Genomic DNA, 21308 nt, shown 5'->3' on the forward strand with positions numbered 1-21308 from the left:
GACCTGCATTATTAAAAGGTATTTTCACTGTGTATAGAATTCTATCTTTACAGGTTTTTTTTCCTATTCTTTAAATATGTTGATACACTGGCTTGCATTGTTTCTGGAGAGAAGTCTACTATGATTCTTTGTTCCTCTGTATGTAATAATCATTTTTTCTTCTGGATTCTTTTAAGATTTTTATCACTGAACCAATGGATGCTAATGGATGGGGTTGTGTTCCTGTCTTGCTAGTTGTTTGGCATAGGGTGTCCAGCACTGTAGCTTGCTGGTCGTTTTTTGTGTGTTTCTGTTTGGATAGTTTCCACTGGGAGTGTCTTCCAGTTTGTTAATCTTCTCTTCTACAATGTCTAATTTCCTGTCAATCCTATCCAGTATAATTTTCATCTCAGATGTTGTAATTCTCATCTCTAGAAGTCCAATTTGAGTCTTTTTTTTATATCTTCTGTATCCTTATTTAATGCTTATCTTTGCTCAGTCTGTTCTCTAACTTCTTTACTTTTATATTGGAGTGTAATTGCTTTACACTGTTGTGTTAGTTTATTCTCTAACTTCTTGAATGAACATATGGAGTATAATTATAACTTTTAATGTCCTTAATCTTATTATCTGTGTCATTTCCGGGTCAGTTTGTTTGATTTTTCTCTTCATTATGGGTCCTGTTTTCTTCTTTGCATGCCTGGTTATTTTTTATTGACTGTTGGACGTGGTGAATTTTATCCTCTTGGGTGCTGCATATTTTAATATGCCTGTAAATATTCTTGAACTTTGTTTTGGGACGTAGTTAGGTTACTTAACAATAGTTTTTGGTCTTGTTTTTAAGCTTTTTAGGCAAGGCTAGTGTAGCATTTAGTCTAGGATTAATTTTTCTTCATTACCAAGGTAAAACTTTTCTGAGTATTCTGTCCAAATCCTTGTAAAATATGTGGTTTTCTCCTATGATTTTTGGGAACAGAAATTGTTTCTGGTCCTGTGTGACACACAGATATTGTTTCCTTCAATTTTTTCAGGTATGTTTTTCCCTGGCCTCAGGTAGTTTCCTCACATTCATGTGATGATTAGTACTCAGATGAACACTTGGCACTGTTCTCTTTCTTTGTAGCTCTTTCCTCTTTCATACACTAAGCTATGAACTCCAGCCTCTTTGGCCTCCTCAGACTATCAGCTCATCTCTTCAAGTGAGGAAGACCTCTGGGCTCTGCCTGGGCTCCTCTTCTTTGTACCGTGGCCTGAAAATTACCTCCGGACAGTAAGCTAGGGCAGATGTAGGCCCTCGTTTGGGATCATTGTCCTTCATTGCCGGAAGTCCAGTGTCTTGAAGACTGTTGTTTTATATATTCTGTGCTTTTTTAGTTGCTTCAGGTGGGAAGGTGAATCTGATCCATGTTACTCCATCTTGGCCAGAAGCAGAAGTCCTCTCAGAATAGAACTTCTACATTTCATTCTCATTTCTGCCTTGGGGAAATTAAGTGGATCTGGCCTTATCTTTTCACTTCATTATCCTCCTTTTCAGAGCTTTGCAAGTAGTTCTTCTAGGAAATGAATTCAATATTTATTGTCTTCCATGTGCTATTGCTATATATTAGTTGCCAGTATGAATAGGCTTGGTCCCTGCCCCAGATGGGCTTCAGGTCTAGTGAGGGAGGCAGACAAGATTCTTGTTGCTATAGTTAAAAGTAACACACGTTTTGAAATATCTAAGATACTACCGTAATGTAGAGTGACGTACATTGTGTTAAACACGGTAAATAAGCAAGCATTAGAATTAATGGCCTTTTGCTGACATTTGTCAATTCTGTCTCCTAACTATGACCAGATTGTCCACCCTTTTCCTGGACATCTGTAATCCTCCCGTTGAAGGGGAAGGATTGTATCTGGGGTCTTGGTTCCCCATTCTCCTGGATTTGTCTCCTTTCCATATGACCTTTTCTTTCCACCTGAGCTCTGGTCTGTTGTTAGATCTGATTTCATTTTTCTCTTTTACGTTCTCTAGTATAAGAGTGGTAAAAACTGAAATATAAAAAATTAATTGCTTTTTTCTCTAGGTGGATGAGTTTTTCAGTGAGTTTGTGTGTTTTCAGAAGTAAAATTTAATTGGTTGTTGGGAAGGGAAGGGAAGGTTAAGGGTAGCAGACCACAATTGTAATTCATGAATTTCACCTGCATTTTCCCAAAGGAACTCTGGATGATGAATGAGGTCAGCTATCCTTTGATTTGTTTGGGTTAAGTTGAGGGTTGCTAGTGTCATCTAATAATCCTCCTCTTTCTGTGACTGAGCAGTAGGAAGATGTGAGTAATTCCAGTGTCCGCTGATTGGGTCAGGTGTGTAGAGCATTGCCTGAAAAGTGAAAGCTTGATCAAGCTAGCCAGAGCTCCTGGGATGGGATTTTTCTTTTATCCTAGTCAGCTGTTGTGCCCAGAACCTTTCTTGGAAAGATAGCCTCTGTTTAGGTAACTGTTAGCCCATGTGATCTATCTGGTGTTTGTGGAAGCTCTGAATATTCCTGCTCTCCTCAAGGAGCTCATTGATGTAATTTCAGACACTGTATCCTCACTCAAGAGAACATGCTGTCTTGCTCTGTGTGGCATCTTACAAGACGCACTGCTGTGTCAGTTTTTAAGCTTCTGGCTCCAGATGTCTCTAGCAGACCTACTTTTTCTCAGATGCTTGCCCGGCTTACATGTATGAATAACCTTTCTGTCCTGCAGTGGCTGTGAGAAGCTCTGAGCGTTTGAGAGTTAACCAGCACTTACTGAGCAAGCCGTCTGTGTGGCACTGATTGTACTATTTACAGAGATTGTACAAGAGATTCTGTCGACTTCAGAGGTACTTACGGCACAGGGGGAAATAATATAGGTGAATTCAGTGGCCCATTTAGGAGGACCACAAAGGAAAATTAAAAGATAAGCAAAACAGTTAGTGTTTTGAGTTCTGTTTCTTCAGACTTGTCTGTTGGGAATGGTGGCTTGAGTGACCAAGCAGCTGGAATCCCACCAGCTGCTTATGGACATGTTCTATTTTGAGATCAACTTTGTGGTTTGGGAAGGATGTATAATCACTTTCAACAAATGCCTATTGAGCATGCAAAGTATCATGGTAGGCACAGGGCATACCGTGACTATAAAATTATATCCTCAGCTCCTAAGGAACTGCGCATATTTGGAAAGGCAGGACATATTTAAGATTTTTTAAATCTTAATAATATATAAGTCTTCATAAAAGAAAAGCATAGTCGTCAACATTTAGTAGAAATATAGACTAAACTACTAACCCCTCTGGGTGGTGGGGCTGTGGCGGGAAAGAGGAAGGATCTTCATTTCTTACTATATACATTTCTATATATATAGTGAGAAATTTTTACCAAGTGCTAATGCTGCCTTTTTGGTGTTATTTCTTTATCGGTTAAAAAAGTGATAGAGACCAGTAGATTATACACATAATGTTAACCTTGAATATCTCTGTGTGATAGAATTATGAATGATTTATATTTTCTTTATTATATCTATTGTACACATTTTCTATAATGGATGTATATTATTTTAAAAATAGAGAAGAAAGTAGTTGAAAACCAAAACTCAAAAGCACCTACAATGATTATTATAGCTGCATTTCAATATGATTACCATATTTTGGATATAATATACCAGCTTTCCCGTTTTTGTCTCCTCACTCACCGCATCTCTATTAAGGTTGTTCTATTATTATTAATACTATTATTGTTGTTGTTATTATTAAATAAAAAGGTGAAACAAGGGCATTTACTCTTGCTTCTGTCCCTTGTCATTTTGGGTGAGTTAGCCTAGAAGCAGAAGGAATCCATCTATTAGCTATTCAGCTGTACTGTGAAGGCTGCTTAGAAAAATTTTAACTATGCTGATCGGGTTACAGTTATATCTGTCATTGTGGGCTGTGATCTCTTGTTTTAAAATATCCTAAGAATACTTTCTATATCTTTATATTTAGTTCTGTTGGAGAAGGCAAATAGATTATCCCATCTCCCCATCTGGTGCAGTGAAGAAAACTCATCTGCTTGGCTTACTTTGTATGAGAGAGAATTGAAATTTCCAACTTATTTGTAATTTAGGTTAAGTGGTTAAATACTATCTTGTCCAAATTTTTTTGTTCCAGGAATCCATATCCCCTTATGATTATAAACATAATTACTTTGAAAGTAATAGTGTTCTGTATTATTTAAAAAAGTCAAAGATTGAAGAGGAGATGTCATTTCTAAATTGAGGTTTTTTTTTCCCTTATAGCATGTGTTTGATGATCTCAGTGGCTCAGTATCCTTGTCCTGGGTTGGAGATACCACTGGGGTAAGTAGTGTTTTGAGTCTGTTGATTCAACCTAACAAGAAGATGGTGTAGATTTGGGGAGTTTAAGCGCTAAGTGTTTTACCTTCTGAAATTGTCTCCAACCTCAGTCGTAGAAAATGCATGTTTGCTGGACAGACTTTCAGGAAGCTGTGGTCGATTTTGTTTTGCTTTAGAACTAGGAACATCTTGTGACCACCTTCTTCCATAATAGGAAGATAAACACCTTTTTAGTCCTTGGTGGCTGCTTGGCATCAAGATGAGCAAGAAGAAGAAAGAGGAAAGAGAGTGCTATGTGTGAAAAGGGAGACTTAAAGTACTAGGGAAAACTTCTGTGTGGAAGCGGAAAACTGCACATTACACATCTTGGCATTTTTCCTCCAAACTGTATTGTTCCGGTGTCCTTTCCCACAGTTAATGTTGAAGGATTGTAGCGCCCGTGGGCTTATCGCTGTTAGCTCCATCTTTTGTCCCTTCCCCTACCACAAAGGAGGTACTGCCAGGATCGGGGGAATGGGAGAGTCAATAAGCTCCCCCTTATCCATCCTAGTATGTAGCCCATCTCCTAGTAGGAGGGATGCTGAGGATTCATTGGCCTCAAGTCTTGAATCAGGGCTTGGCATTACCTGTGTCGGTTATTACCCTGCCTGACAACGTCAGGGACCATAGCTCATGCCCCTCTAGTATTCCAGTAATGTGTGCATCAGAGCACTGAGGCACGTGATGGCTGTATCAAGAGCTGAAAGAAATATAATTTTGGCACTGAAGAGTAAGTTATAAATTAAATTTTAAGTTCCTGGTAGAATTTCTTCAAGCAGGTCTCGTTTTCTTCTAAAATTTGAGTTGTTCCCTGTTTCTCATGATTTATCCATTTATCTAAGACAGTTGCTGTCTCCAAGATTTGTTATATGGCTATTTGAGACTCCCTAGCCGCTTGTTCTAATCTTTCACAATCTTACCTTCATGCATATTTTTCTCTAGAAAAATGCTTATTTAAAAAATTGATTTCATGGAGAGCTAACGGCCGGGGGAAGAAGAAAAGGGCCGATGTGACATAGTGACTTCTATTAGAGCATCCACCCTATTCTAGCCTCTGTAAGCAGAGAGATGATTCTTGCTTGAGAATATCTTACAATAATGTGAATACAAAATAGTTAAATCCTTCCTTTACTGTAATGTGGAGTTGATTAGCTCTGTCTCACTGCTTCAAATGTAGGCGATGAGACCATCTCAACAAAATGAGTGGAAATTTTGAATCATTGTAAGCCCTAATCACTTGGTCCTTCTTGGTTTTCAGATATAGTATTGCAATGTAGGCTCCTACGAAGTAGGGCTCCTGGCAATCGTTCATATGGTCAGTTGTTGGAAGCATGTAATCGGACTATGTTTCTTACCACATGCTTTTGTCTCTCCAGATCATTCTCGTCTTGACTACATTCCATGTACCACTGGTAATTATGACTTTCGGACAGTCCAAGCTATATCGAAGGTGAGATGCCTAGCATATGATTGGGGCATCTGACTGAGTAATGCATTGTGAATGTAAGTTCTCTGCTTTTCTAGACATGATGGGATCCAACAGTTGATTTAAAAGATCTTCTGGCCATCTTAAATTTTCACCAGACTGTCACACTCAGCACACTTTTTAATATCTATCTACTTAGCAACCTGAAGAAGTATGAAAAGGGATCTAGTTCCAAGGAAATTAGGTTGACCTGACTGAGTGGCAGAACAGTAAAGGAAGATGAAGGAAGTGTCTATAGGGGTGTATGCATATTAATTTAAATGGATATTTGTGGGGAGGTAGCTTAGTGTTTAACCATCTTTCTATTTATTATGAGCAAAAAATGGTTTTTATACCCCTGAAGTTACAATACTTACTGTATCTTCCAAGTGAATTTTTTTTTTTTTTTTTTTGGCCATGCCGCACAGCTTGCAGAATCTTAGTTCCCCGACCAGTGATCAGGCCCAGGCCGCCACAGTGAGAGCGTGGAATCCTAACCACTGGACTTCCAGGGAATTCCCCCAAGTGAATTTTTTTTTATCGAACATTTTAAGCCCCAAACATTGTTTTTAGATCAGGAGGAGGTTCTCAGATCAGACGTACCAAAGTGCCTGGTAATGATTGTGGTAATGTATGTTCTGGAACCATAGTCTGTACTGTGACATTCACAAAGCTTTAGAATTATCTTCTCAAAGGTACAGCCTGGGGGCTTCCCTGGTGGTGCAGTGGTTAAGAATCTACCTGCCAGTGCTGGGGACACGGGTTCAAGCCCTGGTCTGGGAAGATCTCACATGCAGCGGAGCAGCTAAGCCTGTGCGCCACAACTACTGAGCCTGCTCTCTAGAGCCCGCGAGCCACAACTACTGAGCCCGCGTGCTGCAACTACTGAAGCCCATGTGCCTGGAGTCCGTGCTCCACAACAAGAGAAGCCACCACAATGAGAAGCCCACACACTGCAATGAAGAGTAGCCCCTGCTCGCCGCAACTAGAGAAAGCCCACACGCAGCAATGAAGACCCAACACAGCCAAAAATAAATAAATAAATAATTAATTAATTATTAAAAAAAAGTATAGTTTGGTTAAAGTGTAGGGTTCTTTTCGTTACCCATAAAATTCAAAACCAGCTAATATCCAGAAGTTGTTGATTGTCTTCCCAATCATTTGTTTCTATCCCATTTTTCCCCTAGAGACCTAAAGAAATTTGACATTTCAGCAGATGACACAGAAATTACCCTCAGGGCCAAAGGATCTCCCAGGAGCCATCATACTTTCTCAGGGTTCTTTTTTGATTGTTGGTCTTGGCCAAGGTGGGAGTGAAACTCTGAGATAGATCAGCCCAACCTCCCTTCCCCAATAGGTGACCCTTGACTGCTGCTCCTGAGCCTGGAGATGGTGCTCTCTGCCCTTTAGCACAGTGACTTTAGCTTAAAAATAGGCCAAGAAGGAATTGCCATCTTGGAATTGTTGTACGCTCCATGAAGGCAGGTTCTTGACTAACTTGGGGTTCTCTAGCAACTAGCCAAATGTCTGACACATAGCAGGCAGGCAGTATATATTAATTGAATGAATGAATGGCTTGCCTTCTCTAATAATTCTTAGACTAATAATATTTTTGATTTGTTTGATAAAGATTGACAATGTATTATAGAATCCTAGTTCTAGAAGGGCTATAATTTATAGGTGACTTTGTTTATTAAGTTAGAACAGTAGTTGAACCATTTCAGACATATGAAAAGTATCCTGTTTTAGAAGGGAAAAAATGCATTAAAATTTTTGTAACTTTAATAACTCTTTCCATTTTTAAAAAAAATTTTCTGTGGTAAAATCTTTCTTTATGATACAGTTTTTCTTACCAATGCACCTTTCATTAAAAAAAAAGCAGGGCTTCCCTGGTGGCGCAGTGGTTGAGAATCCACCTGCCAATGCAGGGGACACAGGTTCCAGCCCTGGTCCGGGAAGATCCCACATGCCGCGGAGCAACTAAGCCCCTGTGCCACAACTACTGAGCCCACGCACCGCAACTACTGAAGCCCGTGCACCTAGAGCCTGTGCTCTGCAACAAGAGAAGCCCCCGCAACGAGAAGCCTGCACAAATGAAGACCCAGCAAGCCAAAAATAAAATAAATAATTTTTTTTTAAAAAGCAATATAACCATATTATAAAACATTTGGAAATTTTAAAAGAAAGAAAAAATTCACCCTCAAGTCAAGTAATCTTATTTACAGTTTATTATCTTGATTTTCCCCCTATAATGTTATACCATATGGCTAGATAGTCTAGGAAGCAACATGGTATAGTGTAAAGTTGCCAAATTTTATTGGCATATAGGCCTGGGATTGGATCTCAGCATTGTCATTTTTGAGCAGAATGAACTTGGGCAAGTCATTTAACCTCCCTGAGTCTTTTTGGACGTCTGTAAAGGAAAGATGATAATAGCGGCCACCTTAGAGCTGCTGCGAGTTATGCTTTGCGGTGCCTGGCACGGAGTAAGAACTTGGTGCTCTTAGCTGCTACTGTGCCAACGGCCAGATATGGTATGTAGCCAGCATGTACTGGCACTGTGGTAGAGTTTTTTAAATGAATTGAAAGCCTTCCGAACTAGTTGATAAAAAGTGCCTGACAGCAGGTGCCTCCATGGCTTCTACAGATGCACACCCCCCTTTCCCGCCAACATGCAGGTGTTAGTAACGCTTGGCGTTGCAAACTATAACCATTCTGATTGGTCAGTGCTCGTACCATGATACTTGTCATATTCCCTCTGCTAGTAACCCATCATTTTTGTTAGATTGAAAGAATTTATTTAATCATTATTCTCTTGGACAGTTAAGTCGTAGCTAATTTTTTCACTATTGTTAATGCCGCTGTAATCAATATCACACAGATGTGTCACAGAAGATGCCTATTTCCAGTCTATGTTTTGGTAGCAAATGAAAACCTCCTCTCTGATTGATCTCTACATGTTTTGAAGCCTTTATAAGCTCCTTCTCTTGGTTGAATTATCTCCTAAATCTGTTGCTTCAGCCATTTTTTTGCTTGCCTTCTGAATTCACTTTTTAGTCTCTATAGTGCTCTTTAATCCTGTGGCTAGAACTGGACCTGACAGACCTGCGTCATACCCGTGGGGAGTGAAATGTGTATTCATGACTTCTTTTCCTATTCTTTTGATTTTCAGTGTTGTGCTTACTTTGAGACAAAACCAAACCAAACAAAATGGTATCACTATGTTACTGTTTAAATACCTACCACCATCTGACTCAGCCCTTTTCCATCCTATATTTGTCTAGTCTTGTGAGAAACCACTAACATGCAGTTTACCAGAGAGTAATCCTATTTGTTTCTGGTATACTATCATGTTACTAAGGTTCTTTTTCTTCATTTTGCACAGCGGGTTGTTTGTTTGGTTGGTTGGTTGTACAAAGGTCATTTTGAATATTAATTACTTCCTCCCTGCTGTGAAGTGAAAACTCTTCCAGAGTTTAGGTGGAAACTAAATATTCCTCGTTGCCTCTCCAGTTGGGCTGGCCTGGCCTGGTCTGAAGTGACTCATGTTGTTGGACACACCAGCCAAGAGGCACATGTTGCTTCAGAAATGGGAAAGGGAGGGAGCAGTTTGATCGAAATGAGTCCTGAATATGCTGAACTTGCCTAACTGAGGAATAAAATAAAAGCCTGTTGAAACTACTCTGAAGATTCTTCTGTTTTTCACAGCTTTAATGATTGTATTATTTATTGGATTATCTTTCTCTGCTACATCTTATGTAGTCAAAGGTTCATTTGGGATTCAAATAGAAGGCAGCTGATCACATGCCACCTGCCTTGAGTAGTACTGCATGGAGGCGCACACAAGGAGAAGGAAGTTGTCTCTGTTAGCTGTGCAGAGTTGGAGCATACTTCAGTCGTCAGGTTGTGAAAGAGGATTGTTGAAAGATTTGGGAAATAAAGTCCCTAGACATTAGTGTTTGGGTAGAATTGAATAATATATTAATATCTTCAATTAAAAGGAATCATGTTTGAATAGTATAAAGTTTGATTCTCTGTTAAGTAATATTAATTCATATAATAGATTATAAAGTACATTTGCCTCTCACTTGCAAATATGAAGTTAAAAAGGAAATAACTGGCTACAGTTAAGATGATAATTTGATTTTTGGCAACTAAAAGATGTTTTGCACCTTTTTGTTTTATGGCGCCTTGAGTCTAACCTTTCATTGTAAGATTAGCTACTTAGTAAAGCACATGTAAGCATTATGTACAGCAAAATTCTGTACCAAATTACCAGAAAACTGCTGGGCTATTTTATTTGTGATTTCTATTTCCTGTTGAGAGTTGTTCAGATTTTGGAAATTAATAAGGGAATCTCTGAGAGATTTCACATTAAATTTTATTCCATAGTCAATGTAAGTTTTTCAGGATGTTACTTGAGGTTTTAAAAAAAAGGATAACTGGGGCTTCCCTGGTGGCGCAGTGGTTGAGAGTCCGCCTGCCGATGCAGGGGACACGGGTTCGTGCCCCGGCCCGGGAAGATCCCACATGCCGCGGAGCGGCTGGGCCCGTGGGCCATGGCCGCTGAGCCTGCGCGTCCGGAGCCTGTGCTCCGCAACGGGAGAGGCCACAACAGTGAGAGGCCCGCGTACCAGAAAAAAAAAAAACAAAAGGATAACTTAAAGATATAGAACAGATATTAAAGCAAAGTTCAGTAAACCAACTTCTCCAAGGCCTGTCGTTATGACAACTTTTTTTTTTTTTTTTTTTTTTTTTGCGGTACGCGGGCCTCTCACTGTTGTGGCCTCTCCCGTTGCGGAGCACAGGCTCCGGACGCGCAGGCTCAGCGGCCATGGCCCACGGGCCCAGCCGCTCCGCGGCATGTGGGATCTTCCCGGGCCGGGGCACGAACCCGTGTCCCCTGCATCGGCAGGCGGACTCTCAACCACTGCGCCACCAGGGAAGCCCCTATGACAACATTTTTAATGATATGCTTGGTTCAGTTTTCACTGCAGTAGATCATTAACAATGACTGCATATTTTAGTTACAAGGTTAGCATAAATTCCATCTACAAAATATATTTTCCTGCTTTTTATTTCTTAAAGAAAAAGTTTATTGAAATGTATGATGATGGCATTTTACTACAGCTTCACTTTTACAAACCTAGGGCGTATAAAAATCATGAAACGAGGTGGTTTTCGTCACTTAAGAAATATTCCCATGAAAATACCTATTCTTAGGGTTGTCTTGTTTATCAAAGCAAAATAAGGACCTTAGTTACATACTCATATTCCTTCTGATAAAAAAAGTTTTGTGATTTTACTTACAATATTTTACCCTCTTTATTTTCCCTCTTATATTTTCAAAATAGCTATAGAAAACATGCATCCTTTTCCAATAAGGATAACACACAATGAAATATTAAATAAAAACACATAAGGTAGCATCAGACAGTTGGGGTAAAAAAAGAGACTGAAGTATTAGGAGTTTAGTTTAATGTAAATTCAAGTTCTGCCAATTTTACCTGGCAGTGATCTCAGGTCTGTAATTCTGTTGGCACATTTTAATAACCTACATTCTCCTTACTGATCTTTTAACTGGAAATCTCAATCCAGTTAATTGTCATTATTCACGATAGTTATGTTCTACAGTCTCCGTGAATACTGAATTAGTGAATACTGAACCATTGTTCCTGGGGCAAATACAGAATTAGGTTCCTGCAAACCTCTGACCACATCATTCATTTTCATCAGTTGATCAGTACATAATCTTGTTTTGTGTGTGTTTCTGTTTAAAGACACCTTATGTGTATTATTGATTCGTTAACATTGAGCTCACAGCCAACTCATGCCAGAAAGAAGCTTATCTAACTCACGTGTTTTCTCCAGAAACACTAAACAGCACTTCAACACTATGCTTGGGGGCTATTTAAACAGCAAAGCACCAACAAAAGGCACAAAAATGCAAAATGCATGGTACTATATAGACCGTGAGGACGATACTCAGGCATAGTATAAGAGCTGAAACAAGAAGGCAGAGTGGCCCCTTGTTGGACCTCAGATGGGAACATTTTTGACTCAAATTTTTTTCTCTGCCCTGTGCATGTCTGCAAATGACTAGGAAAGTGCCAAGAGTATGGGGTTACAAATCTTAGTGAGTAGGCAGATTTGCAGGTATGGAATTCGTGAATCATGAAGATTAACTGTATAAGCTTTCCCCATTAGTGAAAACTATAAAACTATCATTTTTTTAGTTGTCATCCTTGTTGCTTTTATGTAATAATTTATAGTGACTTAATCATGGCAAAAATGAACTAAAGGAGTAGAGAAATGGTTAGTCCTGAAAGCGAACCAGATGAGGATATTTGTGCTTTTTTGATTGTTGAGAAAAGTAAAATATAAGATTCTCTGAGATATTATAAGATTCTTTTTTTTTTTTTTGGTATGTGAGCCCCTCACTGTTGTGGCCTCTCCCATTGCAGAGCAACAGGCTCTGGACGCACAGGCTCAGCGGCCATGGCTCACAGGCCTAGCCGCTCTACAGCATGTGGGATCTTCCCCGACTGGGGCATGAACCCATGTCCCCTGCATCGGCAGGCAGACTCTCAACCACTGCGCCACCAGGGAAGCCCCAGGATTCTTTTACTGTTCTCGTTAAATGTCTGCAGGTCAGATGCCCGGTGTCACAAGTTCCTCTCTATTGTAAATGAAACGTGCTCAAAAACAAGGGTGTAATCCTTGGCTATTGACATTTGGGTTGAGTGTCAGTCAGCATGTGAATCTTCTGGAAAAATGCCCTCCTGAGTCTTTCATCTTACTAGGAATTTTTTTTTGCATCCGTTCATTTATTCATTGGTTTATCCATTCAACACATTTTTTTTCTTTAACATCTTTTTTGGAGTATAATTGCTTTACAATGGTGTGTTAGTTTCTGCTGTATAACAAAGTGAATCAGCTATATGTATACATATTATCTCCATATCTCCTCCCTCTTGCGTCTCCCTCCCACCCTCCCTATCCCGCCCCTCTAGGTGGTTACAGAGCACCGAGCTGATCTCCCTGTGCTATGCAGCTGCTTCCCACTAGCTATCTATTTTATATTTGGTAGTGTATATACGTCCGTGCCACTCTCTCACGTCGTCCCAGCTTACACCTCCCCCTCCCCGTGTCCTCAAGTCCATTCTCTACTTACTAGGAATTTTGATGCTGTATCTTACCAGGACTCCATGTGGTGATTACCTTTTTTTTCCCATTTATTTAAATGTCTGGATTTTTCATGTTCTTTGGGGGTATTAGGCTCTATTCCAAAAATATTTGTATTCCAGCACTATTTTTTGTTATAAATGTACATATTCTTATGCGTGTTTATACCACAGATTTAAGCAAAAGTGATCATTTATTTTTAGTAACCAGAAAGAGCAGATATTAGGATTGAGGTATAGAATTGTTATTAAAAAGACTTATTTCTAAAACAGATGGTTTTATAGGGCTTTGTTAATGTTTGACTACTGTTCATATCTCTATTATTATCATATGGAATTTGAGAAGTGATTTGTTTTTCAGGGTGTTTCATTGATTTCCTCTTCCTGATATATCATGTATGCTGATATAATGCTGATAAAAAATAAAGCTACTTTAAAATAAAGTGCTATATTAAAATATATCCCTGAGCCCAACGCGGCCTCCACAAAACCCTACTTTAAATCCTACCAGGTTGAAACTAGTCCACTGTGCTCCGTTTGTTTAACTGGCTAAAGTGTCAGAGTGTTGCAGCAGATGATTTTTGTTTCACTCATGTCACTTCCTTTTTCTGAAGGGCAGGGATGTGTTTGTTGTGCCAAGTTCTTGAAAAGCAAGCAGACTTGTCAGCAGGGTTGTGGAGGGTCCCCGGGATGTCGTGAAGGAGCGGCAACGTGTAAGCGGGTGATAATCGAGCCACTGCAGACCACTTAAGACGTTGTCTGAGCTATTGATGATACAGGCACTGTAGAACTAGGACATGTTTATGCATATCTCTTTTTTTTTAATAAATGTATTTATTTATTTATTTTTGGCTGCGTTGGGTCTTCATTGCTGCACGTGGGCTTTCTCTAGTTGCGGTGAGCGGGGGCTACTCTTCATTGTGATGCGCGGGCTTCTTATTGCGGTGGCTTCTCTTGTTGCGGAGCACGGGCTCTAGGCACGCAGGCTTCAGTAGTTGTGGCTTGCAGGCTCTAGAGCACAGGCTCAGTAGCTGTGGCTCGCGGGCTCTAGAGCACAGGCTCAGTAGTTGTGGCGCACGGGCTTAGTTGCTCCGCGGCATGTGGGATCTTCCTGGACCAGGGCTCGAACCCATGTTCCCTGCACTGGCAGGTGGATTCTTAACCACTGCGCCACAAGGGAAGTCCCTATGCATATCTCCTGGCCTGCTGTTGGGAAGATAAGAACTCTTGTACTCCAAAGCCAAGAAAGAGTAATACGGGAATCAGTTGGGTGGTACCTAATCCCTGTTTTATTTAACTAGGACTCTTCTCTGTGTATGTTCTGAGAGATGGGAAGACAACTTAAAGTCCCATGTAGTTTGCTTTAGCATTCTGTCGGCGACCTGTACAGACACTGAGAGATTCTTCCCTCCTGTGTCTCTCCACCTTCCTATAAGCTGATCTTTCCTGCCAGGCCACAATCCCTGGCAAGGAAGAGAAAGACCACAGGTTGCAAAGGAAGAATTCCTAACACATAATTAAAAGTTGTGTCAAGTTTGGGGCTTAGAGTTAAGAGAACTGGACTGTAGTTTCAATTTTGCCCTTAATTAACTGGTTGACTTTTGATGAATTGCTTCCCCTTGAACCTCCTCATGTGTGAAATGAGGGATTTGGACAAGGTGTTCTCTTCAGTCCCTTGTATCTCTCATGTTCTGTGGTTCTGTGATTCTTTCTTTGTTGAGGCTGCTACCAAAATTGTACCATCTTTTAAGTCATGTATACTATCATTGAAGACCACTGTACACTGCGTTTATCACTGGGCAACTAACTTGCAGTACATAGTGGTCATCACTCGTGGACATTGAAACTTAATGAATATTAAGCTTTTAGCATTATATATCGTAACAGAACTGTGTATAGTATTAAACCTGTCAAAATTAAACAGCTACTGACTTTGTTTTCTTTTATTTTTTGAAATCTAAACATGGAATTTAATACCTCTCAAAGATATTGTTGGAATGAACTTTTGGGAAAAGCTTTACCAACCCAAGAGTTGAGATTAAGTTTCTTTGTCTTCCCTAGCTGAGTGCTGCATGCATTAAGAGACTTGTGCTTAGGGATGGTAACTTTGGTGGGGGACTTAACTTACAGCTTTATTGTGAGTACTATGCATTGGTAGATTAGTTAGAAAGCCTTTGGCTACATTTACCAGAGATCCCAACTCAAACTAGCTTAAATAATAAGGGAATTCATGGCTCATAACTAAATCCAGAGGAAGGATGGGTTTCAGGGTCAATTCAATCCAGGGTCATAGGTTCTGCTTTTCTGGAATTCCAGAATTGCCTCAGCAGTACTGTCCGCTTATGTTGGCTTCATCTTCAAGTTGTGTTCTCATTGTATCAGAATGCTTATAGCACTTTTTTGTTTTGCATTCACATACTACAACATGGGGGTTTCTCAACCTTGTGCTGTTGACATTTGGGGCCAGATAATTCTTTGTTTATGGGACTCCTGTGCATTGTAAGATGTTTAGCAACACCCCTGGCCTCTACTTACTCAACCCTGAGTTATGATAATGAAAAATGTCTCCAGACGTTACCAAATGTTTACTTGGTGGGGTTGGGGGATGGGGCAAAAATACCCTGGTTAAGAACCACTGATCTAAAGGAAGACAGATCATTTCATTAGGTGGTTGTCTTAAATGTGTTTCCTAATAGACCCCAATTCCCCCCTTTTGCCTTACTGGCTCAGCCTGGATCACCCCCTCACTCCTGACCCCATCACCCATGAGGGGTTGGAACTTCTTTCCACTAATCAGGCCCACCACTGGAGGTACGGGTAGAATCAACTTCCCTGAAGCTGTGACCTCTTGAGGAGGGTGAGTGCTTCAGTAAAGTCGGCGAGAGTGATGGAAGCTGGGTGGGAACCCAACAGTGTCCGTGACCTCTGCATTCTAAATTTGTCTTTTTTTTCTTCCTCTCAGTGAGGACTATGGAAAGAACTTTAAGGATATTACAAATCTCATCAATAACACCTTCATTCGGACTGAATTTGGCATGGCTATTGGTCCTGAGAACTCTGGGAAGGTGAGACTCATTCATACATATACAAAGCTGTGCATGATACCATATACAGGGCTGTCAGATGTTGATATTTGAATGATCCAGTGGTACACAGCAATATATTTAGTTTACTATCACTGTGTTTTAAAAATTAAACATGATTTAATACTGATCACAAAAGAATGGAATTTAGCACACAGATTCTTTTTTTGGACCCTGTCCAAGAGGCACCAAAACTCTTCATAATTATGTGGTGGTTATTTAGCATTATAAGGTATACATCTTAAGGCAACATTTTAGTCTTTGGGGAAACTGGCTAATCTCAAACTGACCAGGCTCAACTTCATAGATATAATGTACTGGCTTTTGATAAGACTAATACTTGAGGAGTAGAGTGTACCAATTAATCTGTTTTTTTTAACTCTTCTTACTTTTGGAACTAAAATTTTCTTAACAAATGTCTGGTGAAAATGGTGCAAGAACTTCCTGTAGTTTCATAGTATTATACCCTGATGCTGAACTTCCTTCTCCCTAATCAGGTGATTTTAACAGCAGAAGTGTCGGGAGGAAGTCACGGAGGAAGAATCTTCAGATCATCCGATTTTGCAAAGAACTTTGTTCAGACCAATCTCCCTTTTCATCCTCTGACTCAGATGATGTACAGTCCTCAGAATTCTGATTATCTTTTAGCTCTCAGCACTGAAGTAAGTTAGGTGAAGAGCTTGTCTTGCCTTTTGCACTTTTATAGTCTCAAAATATACTGTCTTAAAATGACCCTGTAGGTAATGCTTTTTATGTTGGACTGTTTTCTAGTGACTTCTTATGGTATGAAGTATGTATTTTTTGCATTTTTTCCTATATGGTAAAGGGCACAGTTTTCATGTGCTATCTATTCCAGATAAGTATGATGTCTAGTTGTCATTACAATTTTTAAAAATTGAACAGATACGTGCTGTTGGAGCAATGAACTAGAAAACAGTTTAATGTAATCCTTCTTGTTCTACAGGGGACAAGCATAAATTGTCAAACTCCTAATGATGTTATTGTTCCTTTCCTATGGCCAAACCACATCTTTATAATTTTTTTGTTTAGGTCCTTGGTATAAAAGCCTGTTGATTTCTGTCTTTGACACCCATGTATTAAATACCCAGAGTCTTAAACCCCTGCACCCGCTACCACATTCCTATACTCTCCCCAGAAACCAGTGTCCCTCCCTGTCCCTCCTGCCTCTCTTCTGAAAGTTCCCTGAGGAGCAGCTCAGCTTTTCCTTTCCTGGAGGATCAGTCTCCTGTATCATGAATGTTAAGGGCCCAGAGTGGCTGAGTTGCTAGACTATGATAGTCGTAATTGCCCTCTATATGTATGTGGCTGTCTCTCATCTTATTGCTTAGAGTGTGGTCTAATGACCAGCAACATCAGATAGAAACCCTTGGGAGGCTGGTTTAAGATACAAACTCCTGGGCCCCGATCCAGATATAGTATGTTGGTGACTTCTGGTTGCGAGGTTGCTCGTGTTTTTAACAAGCTCCCCAGCTGAGCCTGCACACTAAAATTTGAGAGCTGTTGCCGTAATGACCATTGTGGGGACAGAAATAGGATTATCAAATATAGACAAGTTGGGCTGAACATACGGATGGCATGGAGAGGAGGAGAAGGGCACTTGGAAGAGAGGTCTGGGTTCTGGGCCTTCTTTGGGCAGATCTTTGAGTTGAGGTGAGGCTGGAGGACTCAAGGAAGGTCAGAGTTAAGCTTAGCCAAAGGAGGCCAGAGGAAGGAAACTCGCTTTCTGGGTAGGCTTTAGATCTTAAAGCAGCAATTCCTGGGAACTGGCTTTCAGCAGCTTGAGCTGCAGGCCCTTCAAGGGAACAGAGAGACCCCCATAGGAATGGACAGAACCATTGATCTGCCTTTGGCCACCCCATCACAATTATCAAGTGTCTCACGCTTATCAAACCAGGCTATCCTCAGGAAGAGGCAGGCACAGTCTGCCTTTATACCTGAAATTGCTTCCCATTAAGGGTAAGTCTGAAGTACAAGTAACCAGGGTAGAGAAGATGGGCCAATTTGTACTAAAGTGCAAATAGGTGATACCAGACCCTTTCCTGTTTCTGAGTAGAATTAGGTAGATTAGAAATGCTGGGAGGTGAACATTACTAGAGGAGGAAAAGTTAAAGAAAGAAGAATGGTGGGTGAGAGTGGAGGAGGACTGAAGGTAATTCTGCCTAGATCTGCACCATTTAATTTCAGCCGTACTGGGACACCTCTGTCCCACCTCCACTGAATCTGGGCCCACTAGGCTCGTGTTGCCAATGTAACTGAAATTGTCAGTCTCTGCTGCACTTGAAAGTATTGACCAGTCCTTCCACTTGCTTGGCTTCTGTGACATCATTCCCTTTGTTTTTCTCCTACCTTCTAATGGTTGTCTCTTGGTCTCTTTTTTAAACTCCTTTCAACCTCCCCTTAAATCCCTGCTCATTTTACTCTGAACAGTCTCTTCCACTCTTACATTTTACTACCACTGTAATGTGTAAGAGTCTCAAATCCCTGTCTCTGGTCCTGGCTTCTTCCTAGGGCTGCAAATGCCTATCTTGCTGTCCCCTGGGTATCTCTAGCTAGATGTCCCACAGGTCCCTCAAACTCAATCTAAAGCTGACGTCTTCCTTGCTGTGTCTCAGACATGTTGTTCTTCCCTTCATCCTTATGCTGCCTAAAGATTCCACAGTGCTGCTTTCCCCTCACCCAGAATCCCAGAGTGTTCAGCTCGCGCTCGCTCGCTCGCTCTCTCTCTCTCACTCTCTCGCTCTCTCTCTCGCTCTCTCTCTCTCTCTCTCTCTCTCTCTCTCTCTCACACACACACACACACACACACACACACACACACACACACACACACACACACACACACACACACACACACACACACACACACTCCGTCCTGCCCTACAGGAAAAGCCGTCCAGTTCTACGGACTCCAGCATCTAAATTCTTCCTGAGCCGCCTCCTCCCAGCCGTGGTGTCAGGCCTCACTAACTCTTAATGAACTAATGTGGCAATTAGTCACTGCTTTTCCTGCTTCTAGTCTGAACCCTCTGAAATCCATCTTTCCCACTGTCGTCCAAGTATTCCTCTTAAAAAAGTAAAACTAGTTGTGTCATTCACCTACTTCAAGTACCTCATATAAAAGAAAGACCAGATTCCTCAGCATGGCATAGAAGGAGTGCACCCCCCAACCCAGCACTGGCTCCTCCTGTCTTCACCTTGGAATGTGTGCTCCACCTGTGTCTGAAGGCTTTAGCTCCCTGCATACACTGAGATGTTTCATCACCTCTCTGCCTTTGCTTGTACTAGTCTGTCTTTGTGCAGTGATATCTCATCTCCCATTTGCCTTCTTTTGGTTACACTGCTCATCATTTAAGACTCAGCTATCTTCTTCACAAATCATCTCTGATGCAGTGTCCCTCCTTTCCCTGCTCTTACCCCAGAGACCATATTTCCATAACACTTACCACATGTATTGAACTTCCTTATGTGCACCCCTTGTTAAACTGTGAGCTCCTTGAGAACAGGGAGTGTGTCGTATTCATCTTTGTATCCCCAGTGCAACGTCTGGTATGGTGCCTGGCACACAGTAGGCACTTCATAAGCATTTGTTATTCTGAACTTGCAAGACCCCAAAGGGCCCCCATAAACCGTGTGTGTGTCTGTGGAGCTCAGGAAGCTTGGATGGAATTTCAGTGTGTGTTTTTACTGTCCTGAATGATTGGATATGAGTTATTAAAGGTCATACAAGCAGCTGCACAGGATAAAGCTGGAATTTTGATAAGTCATTTATAATCTTTCAGAATGGCCTGTGGGTGTCCAAGAATTTTGGGGGAAAATGGGAAGAAATCCACAAAGCAGTATGTTTGGCCAAATGGTGAGTAACAGAACATTCCATCTGTGCAGGGCCCTAAACCTTTCCTGACGGTGCTGCCAGAAGTCACAGGAATAAATATTGAGCACTTACTATGTGCCGGGTACTCTTCAGGGTGCCATAAGGGATGCGAGAGAGGGGTATGCCGCAGACCTTGACCTGGAGGAGCCTCTGATTCTTCTGGGAAAGAAGACTTAGTCTCACTAAGTTTTAGAATGTAAAGTATAAAACAAGGCACATTACTGAGTAGCTGCTGCCTGCAAACGGTTGATTTTATGTAAATGGTGACATCAGTTGCAAGAGCATGAAGTACAGCGTTGATGTGGGGACTTACATACTTCTCTGCACACAGAGATCTCCTCTAGAGATCCATTTCAGTTATGTGGAATGTAGTGAGGCATCAGGAAGAAAGCTCAGAGAGCTTCCCGACTGCCAGAGTCACACTGTCCGTGCACCAAAATCCATTGACTTCTCTCGGTGCCCCTCCCCAACCCCGGCTTACAGACGATGGAGGGAGGGAGGAGGCTCCTACTTGGGAGTCATGTCACCTTTGTTCTAACCTGGATCGGCTGCTAGTCGAGGCTTAACCTCTCTGGGCTTTAGTTTGTTCCTTCTGTGAAAGGAGATTTGTTTGGGGAATTGGGGGGACGGTTGAGCAAGAATTATGAGCCTTCATACCTCCAAAACTCTGATTAGGCTCAGACCCTTGTTTAGAGCCTCCTTCTTCTTTCTCTTTGACTAATTTCAGCAAGTTTGTTGATCTGGTTTCCCAGTTGATAGCAGGTTGCTGCCAGAGGTGGGGCATGTTGAGTGTGAACAGCAAGCACAGGCCAGCCTGAGAGTCCACTGCCTGGGAGCCACATGGAGGCAGGAGAACTCTCAGAGTAGGCAGACAGAGAACGCAACGGGATGAAAGGATTTAGTGCTGTGTCAAGAGAACACACAGGCCTCAGTAACTTCCAATAGGAACACTGTTACCGTTTCATACGGTTGACGTTGACGACGATGGTCCGTAATCCCAAGGAAGAGTTCAGTATTTAATGTCCTCTACTTAGGGAGATAGGGAAATGTGTAATATAGACATTGCCAAGTACGTCTACCAAAATAAACTATTAAAAATGGTGCTTAAGTAAAGCGTCCTTTTTTAGAAAATGCTGGTTAAATTAGGTTTTTACAGCACCACTGTGGTACACGTGCCACATCTGCTTTAATTTTATGTATTTTAATTAATTGTGTTTATATCTTATATGGTCTTATCAGGAAGGAATTTTTAAACTAACAAAGTTAACAAATTATTTCGCTCCTGATAGACCTAAAATATGTAAGGTGTGTTCAAATAAGACTATAATAAT

General features: G+C 41.0%; 1 protein-coding gene across 4 annotated transcripts in view; it reads left to right on the forward strand.

Annotated features, from left to right (window-relative positions):
* The first annotated feature begins 4261 nt into the window (after positions 1–4261).
* SORT1 (sortilin 1) overlaps positions 4262–21308 on the forward strand; it is a 44885-nt gene continuing 27838 nt past the window's right edge. For all 4 annotated transcript variants that reach the window (XM_082660128.1, XM_082660130.1, XM_082660129.1 and 1 more), the window contains exons 1-5: positions 4262–4317; positions 5730–5803; positions 15965–16067; positions 16583–16747; positions 19886–19959. In XM_082660128.1, the coding sequence (XP_082516254.1) occupies positions 5772–5803; positions 15965–16067; positions 16583–16747; positions 19886–19959 (374 nt within the window). In that variant the 5' untranslated portion in view covers positions 4262–4317; positions 5730–5771. The remainder of the gene's footprint in view (positions 4318–5729; positions 5804–15964; positions 16068–16582; positions 16748–19885; positions 19960–21308) is intronic.

Source organism: Grampus griseus, assembly GCF_964374135.1.
Source record: "Grampus griseus genome assembly, chromosome: 1".
Classification (NCBI taxonomy): domain Eukaryota; kingdom Metazoa; phylum Chordata; class Mammalia; order Artiodactyla; family Delphinidae; genus Grampus; species Grampus griseus.